Source organism: Setaria italica, chromosome IX, assembly GCF_000263155.2.
Source record: "Setaria italica strain Yugu1 chromosome IX, Setaria_italica_v2.0, whole genome shotgun sequence".
In the NCBI taxonomy this organism is placed as follows: domain Eukaryota; kingdom Viridiplantae; phylum Streptophyta; class Magnoliopsida; order Poales; family Poaceae; genus Setaria; species Setaria italica.
Window position 1 is genome coordinate 49615606 of NC_028458.1, and position 17353 is coordinate 49632958.

The following is a 17353-nucleotide window of genomic DNA, read 5'->3' on the forward strand; positions in this document are numbered from 1 at the left end:
CGCTCCTTTTTATCACTGCCGCAGCGCCCGTCCCTGCGCCTGCTCGTGCCGGCCGCACTGAGCCTGAGCGAGCTCTGGGGACGGTGGACTGGTGGCGATCACATCAGGTACCTGTTCCTTCTATTCCGCCATTAGTTTCTTCTTTCTGTTTTCGAGTCGTGTGAAATGATACTGTTTGCGCGGTGCCGCCGCCGCCGGCGGGTGGAGGGGTGGGAGAGGGATGGCGGATTTGATTTCCTGTTTTGGTTGGTTTTCTGGATCCATTTCGGTGAGATTTAGCGATCTTCCTGAATGAGCTGTGATGCGAACCTCTTCTCTTCAGATTACTGAATTTTGGGGGTATATTGGGATGCTTCTCTTCCACGCAAGCGTGTGATCTTTTTGCTTTTTTAGCTCCGGGGCGGGGCCGTGGATTCGCTCGTCTTTGGGTAAAGTTTTTGGTTCCTTCTGCACAGCACGGCTGCGGTGTGTGCGACTTGTCCCTTCCTAGGCTACTGCTTTGCTTCCGATTATGATCTCCCTACGCTCATCAGCCTCATCTTGTCACCAATGAATGAATCGAGCTGCAGGGTCCGGGAAAGAATTGAATTCGTCTGAGTTTTCAGTGATGCTATAGACTGTAGTGTTTGCACTAATTGAGCCGTTATGTTGTGTGCACAATCAATTCATCATTAACCCATGTTAGATCTGTTTGTCGCTGCCTTCTTCCAGTCTACCTCTTTGATTCTTCCTATACAAAACTCGTACTGTCTTTAATTCAACTTGTTCATTAATAATTTCATCTTGTATTTTAAGAACAAATGTTTTTTTCCCTTCACGGTGCTTCACTGCTTCTAGTAATATCTTTGATCTACCCTACCATCTGCTTGTTTATTGTCGGTTGGTACGCTTGTGCGCTGCCTTCTCTTCCACTTAATCTGGGGAACTGACTACGATTTGTACCAGAGGGCACATACTATCGGCTGATTGTCCGTGACACGGCAAGATGTCACTAGCGAAGAAGGAAGAGGTACTCAGAAACTCCCTCGTTGGAGGTCAATTCAGGTTGTTTGGACGTCTCTTTCGTGTTTGTGTAAAAATCTTGGATATTTTATGAGCAGGTTTGCAGCCACCGACTTGTACCGCGATTGGGTGAGCCGGCAGTTGGTGTGCCTATTAAGAAGAGGCCAGTTCTCTTGTCTGATAGATCTGTTGCGTCTTCCATGCCGCTCTCAATAAAGCCTCCTTCTCCAGTGAAGGATATGCCTGTTTCTGCTACAGGGGCAGGCTGTGGCCATGAATCATTCTTCAATATTGCTAAATCAGATACAAATGTGATCACCAAAGGTAAGGGAATCACTGATACTCAGATCCAGGACCATGCCAACAGGTCTTTTACTTCGCTATCAATGACCAGTGGCCACGGAGGGCTGTTTAATGCATCAAGTGAGATCCCTTCTGCGGAGAGTGCTGCAAGGAGGTTTCCACCAGTTGTTGAATCGCAACGTCAAAATTTTTTGGCTCTGGATTTACAGTTACCATCTCGTCAAAATGGCAAAGATAGTAACTATGGCTCTATTGTGAAGGAAGAGAAAGTAGACCAAGCTCTTTCCGGCCTTTCTTCAGCAGAAGCCCACAATAATGTTCATGTTGCAAGTGAACTCAATGCCTCTTCTTATTCTAACAGTAGCGATGGGAGACTACCTAACTTGGATCTGAATGTGCCGCTGGACCCAGCTGATTCACTTGAAGGTTTGCCTACAATGCATGAAAGTGGGAATGGGTTGTTTCACCATAGAACAATTCAGCATCAGAAAGCTCAGGTGGCCCCAGCGGCACCCATTTCTACAACAAGCAATGGAGTTGGTCAAAATGTTGGCAGTACTGTGAACATGTCTAATTCATTTGGGCTTTCTCATAAGTGTGGGCCAGCTGATGTTACCTTAGATTTGCAACTTAAACCACCAACTAGACCTGAGCTAGGGATAAACTGGAAAGGACTTGTTCCTGCTCCAGAACTGAGTCTATCTCTGTTTGGTAAGCCCATGGACGAATGCAAGTCTCTAGGTGCTCCTAATGCTTTATTTGATTCTGAAATTGCCGGAAGTTCCAAAAAGGGCAGTGAGGAGACAGCTTCTACACCGGGGTCAGATAAGGTGCTGGTTGAGAAAATCGTTACACCTGGGCCCTGCAATGCAAATCCACAGGATACTACATCAGCAACTGTTTCTGGAATTGATCAGATGACATCTCATAATTTGGTGAAGAAAGAACCTGAAGAAACACCCCAACAGCATATTCTTAAGGGTGCTGAAAAGGCACATCTATTAGAACGACAAAGTGTTGTGCCAGCTAGCAATTGCGCTGAATCTGAAATGACTGACAGTCCACCCCAAGTTCCCAGTAGAGCTGGGTTTGATTTGAATTCTGAAATCTTTCCGAATAACGGTATCCATGATGGGCTTAATGTAGCGACTGATAATGTTCCAATACCAGCTGAAAGTTTGCTTGATATTACCCAAGCTAAGACCATGCCTGCTGTTCCTGAAGTTGAAATAGATGTGAAGCGCGAAGAATCCACTAATCCTGTGGTAGCACCAGTAGGTGGTCATTCTGCATCATTAATGGAAGCAAAATCATTGCCTTCACTAAGTACTGTTGCCAGCCCTGCTGTTGGATTATGTGAATCTTCCAGTCAGCCCTCCGTTTCTACTGTTTGCAAACCACCAGCTAGACATGTTCCTGTTCATGCCGATACGACAAGGAGGCCCTGTGCTGCTAATGAAGCTTGTGGTGCATTGCAAGGTTCCTCCAATCCTAGAGCTAAATCTTTGCTTCCTAATTCTCGGGACAATGCTACTATTGATGGTATGTCACAAGGGAGTGCTGAAATGGACTGTTCAGATGATGAGGGTAATACCGTTTCACGATTTCCAACTACAAATAAGCCTCATGGTGAGTCATTGGGGAATGGCCCGACCACTAAGGAGGACGATATCAATGCCAATAACTTTTGCAAAGAGCTAAAGAAAGAACAAGACAGTGATATGCATGAGGACTGCTCATCTGTGACAAATAAGGTCAATACGCAGGCTGTTGATGGTGACAAGCGTATTAAAACCAGAGTCAGTGTTGTCAGCCATGCAGGTGAGCAGGGGCATCGAAATGAGGTTTTTGTTACCGAAAAATCTAAAGACAAACAATCATTGAATTCAGGTAAGAATTCTCCGCCGACTAAAACTGACAATACCATGGATGATGTTAAGGCTGCCACAGGCTCTGGTTCAACAGATCTCCAAAGGCCATCAGCTCTGCAAAAATCTACTGCCCCTAAACTGCAACCTACTAGGCAATCTCCTAAGACTTCAGATTTGTGCCTTGAGAAGGATAGAAGCTCAGATATAAAGTCAGAAATGTCTCCACATGGCAAACAAGCTGCAAGTTTTAATGAGAACCATGCAAAAACTGCTGCTGTGAAGATGGAGCATCAGACTGAAAATGAAGAGGTCGCTAGACACTCAGATTTGCAACGAAGAGATTCAGTACTGGGCAAAGATTCAGAGGTCGACGGGGCTTCAAGCAGTCAACCACATAGTGAATGTACCAAGGGCAAGTCAGCATTTGAAAAGTTAGAACATGACAAATTCCAACCTGACTTATGTAAGACATCTCCTCTACAGAATGAAAGAGATGGACAGCTTGTTGGGTCACACTGGAGAGATCTGGGGCATGCTTATGTGAACAGGTATGATTCATGTCATTTGTTTCCATAGTGGGATACTGCTGTAATCATGGCTCGATGTCCCCTTGCATGTGGTGCCTAGGTGTGCATGGTTTTATACTTTCATGTTTGGCTAGAATTACAAAAGCTTTTCCCTTTTTGTCTATTTGCCTTTTTTACAGGAATGAAAGATGGGAGAGGTTCATGGAGTCTGAGCGGGAAAAGAACAATGGAGAATGGCATGGTGGCAGACATGCATCTGACATGACCAACCAACGAATGACAGATCACCGTGGTGGTTGGCGGGGTGCTGGCCCCCGTGGCCATCCAAGGAACTTTCGAGGTCCAAGAATGAGAAATGAGTTTGCTGATGAACCTATTGGTGGCAGGAGACGCTCATTTGAAGATGAACCTGGGCATTTGAACCGGGTTCCACATAGGCGGCGGCGTTCACCACCACCCGACTCCCTCATGAGAGAGGTGGACATTGACGGCTTCCATGGGAGAGAGATTCCAGACCATAGGCTGCTGGCTCATGGGCAGATAGAAGATCTCCCAGATGACATGATGGAAGATAGGTTTTTTATGCCACGTTCCCATCGACACCGTGGCCAAGGTGACCATGGATTCATCCAGAGAGATAGGAGCCACTCCCCTGCACAAAGAAGGGGTGGCCATGTGCATTTCCACCGTGGACGATCACCGGAAGCAATGCCCAGATCACCGCCATTAATGCGAAATGAGAGACCATACTTGTCCCACTGCCGTCACAGTCGAGGCCATGATGAGAGAGGAGGCATGCAGAGAAACGCAAGGAGACGAGGCATGGAAGGGGATGCCTTTGAGCCACTACTGCATCCTGCTGATCTAGCTGAACTCCACGCAGAAGAGGAACTCACTGGTAGAAGGAAGTATACAGAGAGGAGAACATATCTTCGGTCTTCGGTCAGTGATGAAGACGAGATGCTCTCCTACCATACAGAGGATGACATGGAATTTGCTGAAGCCGGTGGGGGTCCACGGGAGCATGATAGCCGCTTCAGAAATAGGATGGCCCACGATAGAGCGAGGGGAGAGCAAGAGGATGGGTACAGGCACCGTGCCCATCAAGGTTGGCGAGATGGTGACTCAAATGATGGTAGGCCGAAAAGGAGGAGGTACTGACTCACAGCAATAACCGACTGATGCAGAAGACATTGGCCTTTAGGAGGACTGACTCCCAACACTGTTTTGCCGGCGTCTTCTCTTCCATATATTGGTTTGTTTGTTGCATTCGTTTCTCAGGAAAACATGGTGCTGTGGTGTGATATCTACATGCACCTGCAGCTTCCAAAACTTACCGTCTAAATATCAGCCCTGGATCCTGCTTGATAAGCTGGGCTGCTCGTGCTCGTGGAGGTCAAGACACTGAAATTTCAGGCAAGTTAAAAGTGAACGAGGACAAGCCTCCGGCATGTGCTATTCTCGCCTGGCTGGAATCGAGCAAGGAGACGAACCTCTGGGCAAAAGCTACACTATACTTTTACAAGCATGGTGCTGGTACGGCTCTTGTATTGAAGACATTATCTCTATGATTTGGTTGGAGTTGGTGGGGAGAAGCTGCCGTGGGACCGTACCCTTGTGGTCTGGTCTCCGTCGTTGCAGTCTTTGGTTGGCCTCGCTCGCTGGACCTTGCTATTCAATGGTTGTACTTGCACAACTGCCGGGCATTATGCGCCGAATAAAAATTTGTGTGTTTTTGGCACCCATCCACAGTGGTGCCGTGGAAAAGGTGCGCGAGGACCGTGACTTTGCTGGAACTCCACATGATTTGTGGAGGTATCGGGCGTGGAACTTGAAGGAGCGGCGTAGCAGCCGCTGCTGCCGTGCTCTTGCGGATCGATGTGTATCATTGGTGCTTGACTTGGTTGACGAGCTTTGGTTGGTCTGTCCGTGCTGGCGACCGCCGGGGTTGACGTGATCCGGATGCACGAGCTAGCGTATGAGAATCGATTGGTTTGTCGCTCGGCGAATCGTCGCTTTGACCGGCGTTGGGCTGAGACGGGCGAGTCGCCGTGTCGTCGTCTGCGAAGTCACGCGCGTGCTCGGTTTTCTCGAGAGCTTCTGGTCCCACGGTGGCTATCGTGCGCCCGCGCGAATTCATGGCGGACTAGGTGCGCGAGATGCCGTGGAGAGCGGCGGGGCGACGGCATGGGATTGGATTGAGAAGCGGCCACAGCGGTCCCAGTATATGTGGGCCTGACGATGATGCTCCGGCTGATAAGCCTCCATGAACTGAGCGATTCAGCAACAAATTCGAGGCCAAAACTTGAAGAATCAGCATTCAACAAGGCCTCTAGCTGTGACGGTCCGGGGGGCAAATCTCAAGTGCAAATTGCAAAGCAAAGACGACGATGGAGGAATGGCGAAATCAAACAGCTGGGCTCTTACCAAGAAGCCCAACCTCAGAATGACTAAAGTCCAAGCAAACACATGCCTCTCGGATTGCCTCACAATCAGTCAATCACTTTGCATAAGGTGGCGGATGTAAAGTGTTAAACGACTGTCAAAGATTAATTAAGCCTTTTCTTTACTCAGATTGTTAAAAATTTCACAATTATCGCAACTCACAATATATATTTTCCGGCATGACACATCGAGAGGTAAAATTACAAGAAAGGATGCACCCTACCAGAACAAAAAAATCCCCGATAAGAGCTCATTCATTTCGCCGGCGGCCCCGGCCACGTGCTGATCCGCTCCTTCTCGTACTTGACGAACAGCGCGGCGGCCGCGGCGACGGTGTACGCCTGCAGGAACAGCGTGGCCGGCTGGTGGTACTTCACCAGGGCCTGCCCGGAGCCCAGCTCCACGAGCAGCACCGCGGCGAGCCCCAGCGCCGCGAGCGCGCCGTTGAGCCGCTCGCTGTAGGCGGTGAAGCCGAACTCCACGGGCGCGCCGAGCGCCGACCGGGGCTCCCGCAGCGGCACGGGCGGCAGCGTCACGGCGTTCGCGGGCGCGGACGCCCCAGCCTTCTTCTTGCGCGCGCCGCGCTTCTTGGGCCCGACGCGGGACTTGATCCGCAGGACGCGCTCCTCGAAGTCGTCGTCCGCGGTGGCCGTCTTGGTGGTGGCCGGGCCCTCCTGGTCGGCCACTGCTTCCGCGGTGTCCTCGCCGGAGGAGGCCGCGCGGGGAGGGAACGGCAGTAGCAGCGCGCGATGCCGGAGCGGGGAGCGGAGGATGGTGGTGGGGGCGAAGGGGCTGGAGAGCGGCGTCGCCATGGCTCCTCCCCTGGCCGCGTGCACGCACCAGCACTTCATGGCGCGAGCGGCGGGCTGCAGGCTTGCAGCTTGCGTCTCGTCGAAGCTTTGGCTTGGCTTGCCTCTGGTTTTGGATAGGGTCTTGGTTGGTAGGCGAGTGGCTCCGGTGGCTGCACGGTGCGTTGAAAACTGCCTCATGCAGCGTGGCCGTCGTGTGATGAGGTATTTTTCCGGGAAAATTCGGACCAAAAAGGCAGAGAAATCGCATCCTGACTTCTTGTACGGCGTCGCTGTCACCTGTCAGGCTGTCACATTCATTTGGGCCGCCTCTCTTGTGAGCTCGGGGGAGAACAATTCGGTTCTTCACATGCACTTTGTATGTGCTAAATCTTCAATGGGCCTTGAGGAATCAGGTCCAGCAAATGAGCACGATTTGCGTTAATTAGTTAAGACAACATGTCAACCAAAACGAAGGACATGCTTACTTCAAAGGACACTGCTTAGGTGTGGAATATTATTCTACACTCCAGCTTACTACTAGCAATAGTGACCGTGAACTACTGAACCGAGTGTTCTGAACTGCGTTTAGTAATAGTGTATTAGTAATTACATTCAATAGTTACTGTTGTAGTTTTGTGGAGTAATTCAGCATAGCATAGCTACTGGTGTAGAATAACTAGTATACATAAGATGTAGATTAACATGGCTACTGTAGCGACATGGCCCCATTAGACCGTAGTTTGTGATTTTGGTGATTGAGTGACAATATAGTCATTGGGACTAATAGTTTGATAAGCATGTTCAGGTTTTCTAGGTCCCAAATATGCAAAACAAACCATGGTAAGGTCCAAATCATGGTATTTAAGTATCCAAGCTATGGTATTCTTGATATCCAAATTATGGTATTCTTGGTATCCAAATTATGGTATTCAAGTATTTGAGCTAGGGTATTCAAGTGACCAAACCATGGTATCTAGGATCATTCTATGGTATCAAGCATCCGAATGATAGAGAAAATCCAAGTGACGGTATTTTCAGTGTGCAAGTGGCGGTAATCAGAAAATTCAGTACCATCGGATGTTCCGATGGTCCACCGGAGCGAGCGTCGGACTAATCATCGGAGCAATTGGTACAACGGGAAAATCAAGGAAAAAGTTAAGTGCACCGGATGATCCAACGGCCTGTATTTTACATGCGTCAAAGCAATTCGTAGAGAAGACGAAGAAAACCCTAGGACACCGGATGATCCGATGGTCAGAAGTTGGAGGCGTCGGACAAAGTATATTTACTTTGTGAAGTTCCAAAGAGGTTTTGACCAGAAGTCCTTCAGCACCGAATGTTTCAACGGTATCATTAGATGAACCGTCGGATGAATTTTTGATGTGTCAGTGAAGAACTTGGGCGCAGGGAGGCCAACGGCTAGTTGCACTGGATGTTCCGATGCTACCAAAATGACACCATGGGAACATCCGATGCTACACTTTAACTAGACATTGGAGCAGCGACTCTTTGATGCCTTGGGATATTTATACACCCTCCACTCGCCCATTTGAGGTTGTTGGAGTGTTCAGAAGTTCATTGGAGATCAAGACTCATCAAAACACATCCAAGCCACCTAAAGTGCATAAGTGATTATTCAAAGGCTTAGCACAAACTTAGAAGAGTGATTAGTGCTAGGATAGGCCTATAGAAGAGAGAGTGCAAGGTGTGCCTACCTTGTGATCGGTTCAAGGAGTGAACCACAGCTGTACTAGGTGTGCCGGTGCCTCGAAGCCTTGATGGCTCGCTAGCAAGTCTTCGACCCTCCGGTTTGGTGTGGAGTAGCGTTGACGACCGTGTGCGGGGGATGTGGAGAACCCCTTAGTGGAGAAGCTCCTCAGTGGAGATGGCATCAAGGTGACCAAGGAACTTGGCGTGAGCCTTAGTGGCCAAGCCTTTGTGGCAAGTCAAGGAGTGTCCCGGGAGAGACTTGGTGACTGGGAAGTAATACTCTTGTGTGAGTGCTTCAACAACGTGGATTAGTGGTGGTTTAGTGCCTACGATACCACGGGATAAATCATCGTGTCAAGAGTTTGCTTCCCCCATCTCCTCCTTTACGTTTTCGCATTTCATACTTGCAATTTGTGTGCATTTACTTTCTTAGTGTAGTATCTTGCTAGGATTGGCTCTAGATTGCAAAACTTGTTTTGGATGAGGGTTTCGCACTAGATCAACCATAGTTGCACATCTTGATAGCATGATCCGGTTTAAGTTTGATGCAAAAGTAGTGAAAACTATAGGTTAAAGTTTTAAGTTGCCTAATTCACCCCTCCTCTCTTAGGCTACGAGCATCGATTTCTTGCAGCTACTTCATATGTCTATTTTCTTTTTTTTAGTTTTTCTAGGCGACTATGTGGAGAAGTTTATTAAAGGAGAAGTGTCAGAGAGGATGGATCAATCTTGACTAGACATTTTTATCTAGTGGTGTAAAAAAAATAAAAAGAGCATCTTTGCTCTCCTAAACCCATTATCGGATGACTAGATGAACACTTGTTTATTCGGACGGAAAAAATAAATGAGTTGAAGTCTGACTACGGCAAATGTAATTTGCCTTCAGCGCAGATCATGCCGTGGTGTTCACTATGAAGGCCCGACTGAATAGTCAAACCGCGAAGCCATTAGTTTACCTCATCCGTACGGAATAATTGACAGCAATGATTTCATAACCAAAAAGTCAAAACTATATTCCTCGCAAAGGTCGATTCGACTGCTGTATTCTGTGTGAACTTATGAAGTCCTAATAAACAGTGGATAAGCATCGAGACTTCTGGTCCGTCAATCAAACAGAGCACTGTACAAAGGACGGAGTATTCCTCACTGTTTAATTAGTGAATGGACAAATCATGCATTATGTAAGCACTGTAGTCTAGAGAATGGTACATTTCAAATTTTCAATAAGGTGGTAAAAAACCGTAAAAGTATATAAATACATTTGTTTGTACCGTCTCATCAAACGGGATTCGACATCATCTTAAGAATGGTTTTCGAATTAATCAATACTACTTGTGCAACACAATTTGTAGTAACCATCACACGCGATGATCAATCCAGAATTCCAGAGAGCACGAGCCGCATTGCTAGTTCGATCGCTGTGCTGCATGCACGCAGCCATCACCTCCTCTTGTTCCTGCTCCCGAGCAGGAGCGTGAGGTAGAAGAGGACGCGGAAGACGAACCCCCATGCCACGGTGATCCAGAGGCACGCCCACTTGCCGAGGTCCGTCACGGCCTGCTTCGCGAGGACGTCGGGCCCGGCCGTGATGCACGAGCTGCTGTTGAAGTCCACCCGCATGGACCGGCTCATGGCGTTGAGCACGTTCACCTTTGTCGCCTCCGGCAGCCTCCCCATCGGCGTGCCGTCGAACATCTGCACCCCGCGCATGAAGCACCTCCCCGGGTCCGCCCCGAACTCGTTCTGCATCACCGCCTGGTACGGGTACTTGATCAGCGACAGGTAGTGAAACCAGATCCAGTAGCTCGGGATCCTGTCCCGCGTCACGAAGAAGCCGCTGAAGAGCAGGAAGTAGGCCAGCACGGCGACCACCACGGTGTAGCCGATGATCACGTGCGGGACCACGGCGGAGAGGAACGTCACGAACCCGCTGCCCGCCCAGAAGGAGGCGAGCACGATGAGCGCGAAGAAGGCGAACCCCTGCGCGCCGCCGGCGAGCCCCACGGCGAAGAAGGTGATGCCGGCGAAGGCGAGGGACAGCAGCACCAGCGGCGGGAGCGCCACGATGGCGTTGGAGAGCGTGTACGACGACCGGCGGTACGCGTTGTGCGCCGTCTCCCGGAGGAAGATGTAGCGCTCGACCAGGAACACGGGCAGCGCGTCCGCGCTGGTGTAGAACATGGTGGACATGCCGATGGCGAAGAAGCCGAACCGCTCGTTCACGCCCTTGGGGGTGTTGTCCAGACGCCAGAACACGGTGGCCAGGATGAACGCCGTCACCGTCACCGTGCCCAGGCGGATCAGGAACAGCTCCGGCGTGCGCCGCGTGTTGGTGAACGCCCGCCGCGTCAGCACCCACACCTCCACCCACCACGGGTTCGCGTACGTCGCCACCTTTGCCGTGCTCGCGGACGTGGACGAGCCGCCTCCGCCGCCGGGGCTCGTGCCGGACACCAGCTTGCCACGGGCGATGCTTAGGCCGATGGCCTCCTTCAGCGTCAGCGACGGTTTATGCTCGGGGCCCGAGCTCGCGGCCGAGATGGTGCGCGAAAGCGGCTTCTCTTGCCACGACTTGCTGAATTCCACGAGCTCCTTGGTCCCGTTCGGCGTGCCCTCGAGCTCACGTATCGTGTCGAGCGCGAACTCCGCCGGGTTCTCGCCGTCCGGGATCGGGTGCCCGAACTCCAAGAAGAACGGCGGCAGGCCGGCCGGTGGGCCGTAGTACACCGTTCGACCGCGGGAGAGGAACAGGAGGCGGTCGAGGAGACCGAGGATGCGGTAGCTCGGCTGGTGGATGGACATGATCACGACGCTGCCGCTCTGCGCGATGTGCTGCAGCACCTTGACAACCATGAACGCGCTGGTGGAGTCGAGCCCGGACGTGGGCTCGTCGAGGAACAGGATGATGGGGTCGTGGATGATGTCGATGCCGATGGACACGCGGCGGCGCTCCCCGCCGGACACGCCGCGGCGGCCCTCGTCGCCGATGATGGTGTCGGCCGCGGCGCGGAGGCCGAGCTGGTCGATGAGCGCCTGCACTCGGCTACGCTTCTTGGACGCGGAGAGCGAGCTCGGGAGCCGGAACTCGGCCGAGTACATGAGCGTCTCGGCGACGGTGAGCATCGGGTACAGGAGGTCGTCCTGCATCACGTACGCCGAGATGACCCTGAGCAGGCGCCCGTCCATCGCCTCCCCGTTGAGCGCGACGGCGCCGCGGAGGCTCTCCCGCTGGATCCGGCCCGCGAGCGCGTCGATCAGCGTGCTCTTGCCGGCACCGCTCGCGCCGAGCACCGCCAGGATCTCCCCCTCCCGCGCCGCCCCCGAGATGCCATCGAGCAGCGCCCGCGTCCTCGCGCCGTCGGCGCCGGTCCCCTCGTGGCGGCTCAGGCGGAACGAGCTCCTCGGCCGCTTCACGCTGTACGTGAGGTCGTCGAAGGCCAGCACGAAGTGCACGGCGGGGCGGTCGATGAAGGCATCATCTGCAGGCCTGCTACTCCCATCCCCGTCATCTGACGTGGCCGTTGGATGCACGTCGACGACGAGGTGCCCGGACGTGTCCGTGGTGGCCTTGGACACCGAGCTGGGTGAGCGGAGCGCAAGAAGCTGGTTGAGCTTGAGCGACGGGGTACGGGAGCTGCGTCCCGGTGGCGCGTCCGACGCCTCCACCGGCGCCGCCGCCGTCGACCACACCCTCCTGTCACCAGAGTCACTCGACATGTTGCACACTTGCACGCACTCGTACAACCAACCTAGAGTGCCTTGTTCAGTCGCTCACCAGCTATGAATAGCAATGCAACAGAACGCGAGCAGTGTCACGGTGCACAAAGGCTTTGTTTCCGACGAGGGCGTTGGAAGAGCGGCGGCAGAGAACTATGAGACTTTTGTTTCAAGCATGTTCGCGCGCGTATATAGGTGACACACGGGGCTGTGCTTAGACGAACCAGCTCAGCTCGTTAAGGCACGGCTTGTTTTGGCTAGTTTGATAATGAGCTAGCTCAGCTCGACTCATTAAGATTGATAAGCTAATAAGTTTGGCTCGATTCGTTTGAAAGTTTGAGCCAGCTCGTTTGGCTCACGAGCATAGTATTGTTGAACATTAATCTATGATTAAAGATTACATTTACCAATATATGATAATTCAAATATACTAACAATATTTAAAAGTTTAATTTATGATGATCTTATGAAAATAAATAACATAAGTCAATAAATTAGGATAATATAGATGTTTGGAGACTTGAAATAGACTTAATTAGTACTTAGATTTTACTTACATGTTGAACAACATATTTATTTTAACCAATAATAGTAATATAACTATATTGATGAAAATTATTTTTGGTATTTTCATCTTTATCGAGTCTAGTGAGCTAATCGAATATCTCACGAGCAATTTACGAGCTGGCTTGTTAAGAAAACGAGCTGAAATTGAGGCTTGGCTCGGTTCATTTAAACGTCAAGCCATGTTGAGACGGGCCAACCCTATGATCGAGCTTTTCTGCCAACCCTAGTTGTGTTGATGCCACACGCCTCGCAGAAAACGGGATCGGAACTTTTAGCGGGCCATGCGTGGGATGGTCCGTAGAGTCGAATCCGTGGGACCTGCTCCCGTTGAATGCCGCGTGGCCGCTACCCAATCCAACGACGCCCTGCTCGATTCAATTAAGGATCCATTTAGCATGGCTTCAGCTTTGGCTTCTCGCCCGGGCACTATGCTGCACTGTTTTCCACTGTAACGTGAAGCTGGAACGCAAAATGAGGCAAAAAATAAATTAGGAAGAAGGGAAGCCAGTGGAGAAAAAAAGGTGGCTTACCCGACTTCGCTCCGGCACGCGCTACGATACGCTACTGCTGAAATTGGAGCCGGCTTAAGCCGCACCAAACGAGCCCTAAGTTTAGCTTGGCTCTCAGCTCATGGCTGAAGCGATGCAGGAAGGAAAGACTCCACTCGATTCAGGCTCCCAGATTATCTAGGATGCCTAGTTATCCTTTCCACCCTTTTTGTCCATACGCAACAGAAATTTGCTTCCTGGTAGAGAAAACCTTGAAAAAAGATTAACACCCCAGTCATACATGACTTGATTGGAAAATTATAAACTGCAATTGGCCAGCAGCATGCTTTCCATCAGGCTTTTTCAGATCCTCAGTTAACTGATAGGCTGAATGGACGCGGCTCCGCGCCGGACGTCAGCTCGAGAGAATTTCCGGGCAGGGCGGGGCTTGCGTGCCCTGACAGTGCTTAGCTGCGTTAGCATTTGCGGCACCGCGGAGGCGTGCGTGGCAGACACCGGCAACATTCCCTTCGTTGTCATGTTGCTGCCTCCTAATCGCGGCAGCAATGGCCGGCCGACGAGTCGACAGCACGTCGTCGGCGCCTCCAGACGAAACCCTGCGTTTTGGGGATTCGGACAGTTAGCCAGAGGAAAGCAACTGTACATCCGAACTAGGAGTGCATTCTTATTGTGAAAATTCAAGTGCTGGTGTGCATACAAGTGTGCTGAGTTTCAGCACTGTGTGTTGGACCTTCGATTTATGCCCCGACCACGTCGTGTATTATCTTCAGAGTTATGTCACATGAATAGTATTCGATTCATCGAGATTCGAGAAAACAAATGCAGTGTGTGCATGTCAATTACTTTGCCTGATGATAAAAGATTTCGAATGTCAAGTTAGCAAGTCACAAGGAAATTCCTCCCATTGACATTTCAGTGGACCATCATTTTAAAGGATCCGATAATCCTCAGTATATTTTCCACAGCCGCATTTCTGCACATGGAACGGAACTGCATAGCCCGGTCTCAGTCAGACTTTCTTGGTGCGTAAGATAGCTGCAGTGCACGTCGATCAAACTTAACACAATTTATTACTAATCAAATACGCGTCGCGATTCTATCACTTAGCTAAAAGGGGGTGATGTTTCCTGTATTATTACCGTTATTCTTGACCGTGCTAGCTGGTGCCTAACGAAACAACAAGCTGACGCACTCGTCTGAAGTTAACTAAAAGAGTGTTCCGGGTCAAGTCGATCCCAAAGAAATAATCTGGGTTCTATTGATCTTCCAATCCAGCCAACGTCACCTGAGACTGAGAGCCATCTGCAGATATGTACCTAGTTAATTGGTTGCAAATGTTAAGCGTGACCGTCGCTCTCCCGCGAAGAATAGTAGTGCTAATTTCGATTGCTTACCGCTTAACTTTTTTCCGCACGCAGCCCAGTTTCTTACAGCAAATTCAGCTCACCAAAATAGAAATAAAGTCCACCAATTTTAAGGGAAATCATAAGCAAACCTGTTAATTTTTACAGTGGGATGCTTAACTTGTCTAAAATAAGCATTGCAAAAATACATGTTGAATTCTAGTTCCATTGTTGTTTTCTTTTCTGGTGGTTTTATTGTTAGACATGATCTGATTTATAATCACTTAAAATGCCAACTGCTTGCAGTGTGATCTGTGGACAATCAAACTTCAAGTCGCAGCGACCGGATATATCAGCATGCAACTGTAATCTGTCAAGTTATAGAACAGGTGCTATACTATCTGCCCTCTCTATTGGGCTATGCTGGCTAGAATCAAGGAACCTGGGGAAGTTACATGTTGAGCAAGCCAGTCCCAACGCGGTTTGTCCAACCGCTTCTAGCCTCTCCTCTCTGGCGTTAACAGCAAGCACCAACGCTTCGTTTGAGACAAGGTTCGCCATGAAGTAAACAACTTCCTCGTCGCCCAAGCTCAGCGTTGGAGGAGCACTCGAAACCTTGCTCAAGCCGCGCTTTTTCGCCTCGTCGTCCCACACCTCTCGCAGCGAATCAGAGTGACTCGAGTCCGTGGCCAAGATGCTAGCGATGTCAGCCTTGAAGCGCCTGTTCCAATCCTTCGAGCTGATGCTCCTCTCCCATACCGTGGCCGTCCAACCAGTGCACGTGGCATCCCCGGAGCTGTAGGGATAGACGCTGGCGCCGTCGTCGTCGTCGAACTTCAGATCGACGAACCTGACCACGCCGTTGCTCAGCGTCGCGTCCCGGATCGAATGTGCAGAGCACATGCCTAGGATTTCGTCGCGGGGGGAGGGGACGGGCCACGGGATCAGCCGCAGCACGGGGTCCTCGTCGAGCACATTGCACTGCAGGATACCACGCCAGAGATCGATCCAGGCCAGCGAGCCCCCTCCGGCGGCGACGGCCTTGCTCGGGCTATGCATCACCACGTCGTGGTAGCGGCAGGTCGTCTCCGGGTCGGCGGCAACCTTGGCGGCCTTGACGCTCCACGCCCGCGTCTCCGACGAGAAGACGTGGACGTCGTACGCCACGCGGGGTTTGAGTTGCAGGACAAGGAAGGCTAGCGCGTAGTGCTCGCCGCCGGCACCACAGGGTACGACGCCGACCTCCTGTTTGAGAAGGAGGCCGATCTCTGGACAGGAGGGCCCCGGGATCAGGTCGAGCGACGGCTTCCCGAGTCCGGCCCTGTAGACGAAGTAATCGAAAACGCGAGCGCTGCCGCGACGGAACGCCATGAGCATGACGACGAGGGAGTCGGTGGCGTTGAGGATCATGGGCGCTCCGTGGAAGCCGTGTCGCTTCTTAAGGCCGGGGCAGTGTACGAACCAGCGAGAGACTCCCGGCGGGTCGGCGAGATCGAAGGACACCTGCACGGCGCGGCGGGCGCGCTCGTCAAGCCCGTAGCGGTGGTCGCGTTCCTGCGGTCGCCGATGCGCGCGAACGATTCCAGGAGGGCCCAGGCGGGAGGGCTGGGCGGCATTCGGGAGGCGGCGGCTGTTGCGGGGTCCGGCATGGCGGATTCGCGTATGTCTACGCGAACAAAATCTAATAAACTTCCGACTCCGCGAAGAGATAAATTGGGATTTTTAGGCATGCGCATATATATGTGTGGTGGTTCTGAGTTCGCATTGGCCTTGGTCTTCCACGTTATTTTCCCCAGTTTTTTACTGTACGAGAACCAATACTTCTTGTTCCGTGTAATACTTGCACGCTGTACACCACGAAATGGCATCATTCTGTTTGAAAAATGATGTGATAATGTGCTGACAGAGGAGATCAAATTACTTGGCTAAAAGGAAGTTAAAAGTTCTGCACATTGGAAGACACCAGTGGCAGAGGGAGGGCGTCCAGAGTTTGCTATTACAGGCTTGCAGGTTGCAGCCTTACAGGCCATTTGTATTGCCTTACAGCCTTAGTACGGTTGGAAAGCCTCGACCGCCAACACCGCCCGTTCTCTAAGGGTGCGTTTGGTTGCGAGGACGAAGTGGGACGGGACGGGACGATCCCACTTCGTCCCGCGTTTGGTTGGAGGACAGGTGGAACGGGGACATCCCTACGAGGGAATATACCCTCCAGATGCGGGATGCCCCCGTCCCACCAAAACGAGCGGACGGGGGCATCCCACTTCGCCCCCGTCACGCGTCGTCTGGCCACGCGGGCGGGCGCGGGCTAGCGCCGGCAGCCGGCTGGCGCGGGCGGGCGCAAAATTGCGCTGGTGGGCGCGAGAGGCTGACGGCGGACGAGCGAATTGGGCGGGAGATCTGGGGGGTTCGGTATCCGATCGTAGGCTGGATGGCGACTTGATGGCGGCCTGAGAGCGAGCGGGATCTAGCGGAGAGACGTTCGGCGGCCGCGCTCTACCGGGTACGTCCGTCTCGTGAGTGGACTTGAGCACATGTGTGTCTCCTGTCGTAAATCTATTATCGACTTAC

General features: G+C 51.6%; 4 protein-coding genes across 4 annotated transcripts; 1 reads left to right on the forward strand and 3 right to left on the reverse strand.

Moving 5' to 3' along the window:
• Positions 1-12: 12 nt before the first annotated feature.
• Positions 13-5470, forward strand: LOC101782141 (the record flags this gene model as incomplete). Its single annotated transcript, XM_004984730.2, is given in 4 exon segments — positions 13-107; positions 946-1009; positions 1101-3724; positions 3883-5470. Coding segments are annotated over 3 exon segments (3630 nt in total). The 3' UTR covers positions 4865-5470.
• A 782-nt stretch (positions 5471-6252) lies between these two features.
• LOC101752714 lies at positions 6253-7169 on the reverse strand. Its single transcript, XM_004986997.4, has one exon. The coding sequence runs from the start codon at positions 7135-7137 to the stop codon at positions 6403-6405; it is 735 nt and encodes a 244-aa protein (XP_004987054.3). The 5' UTR covers positions 7138-7169; the 3' UTR covers positions 6253-6402.
• A 2766-nt stretch (positions 7170-9935) lies between these two features.
• Positions 9936-12366, reverse strand: LOC101753126 (ABC transporter G family member 16). Its single transcript, XM_004986998.1, has one exon. The coding sequence runs from the start codon at positions 12364-12366 to the stop codon at positions 10090-10092; it is 2277 nt and encodes a 758-aa protein (XP_004987055.1). The 3' UTR covers positions 9936-10089.
• A 2797-nt stretch (positions 12367-15163) lies between these two features.
• LOC111258481 lies at positions 15164-16195 on the reverse strand. Its single transcript, XM_022829786.1, has one exon. It carries the CDS (start codon positions 16193-16195, stop codon positions 15164-15166), a length of 1032 nt encoding a protein of 343 aa, XP_022685521.1.
• Positions 16196-17353: the final 1158 nt, after the last annotated feature.

Coding starts and splice junctions, on each gene's coding strand:
- LOC101752714 (XM_004986997.4), bottom strand. CDS start 7,137: ATGAGGCAGTTTTCAACGCACCGTGCAGCCACCGGAGCCACTCGCCTA.
- LOC101753126 (XM_004986998.1), bottom strand. CDS start 12,366: ATGTCGAGTGACTCTGGTGACAGGAGGGTGTGGTCGACGGCGGCGGCG.
- LOC111258481 (XM_022829786.1), bottom strand. CDS start 16,195: ATGATCCTCAACGCCACCGACTCCCTCGTCGTCATGCTCATGGCGTTC.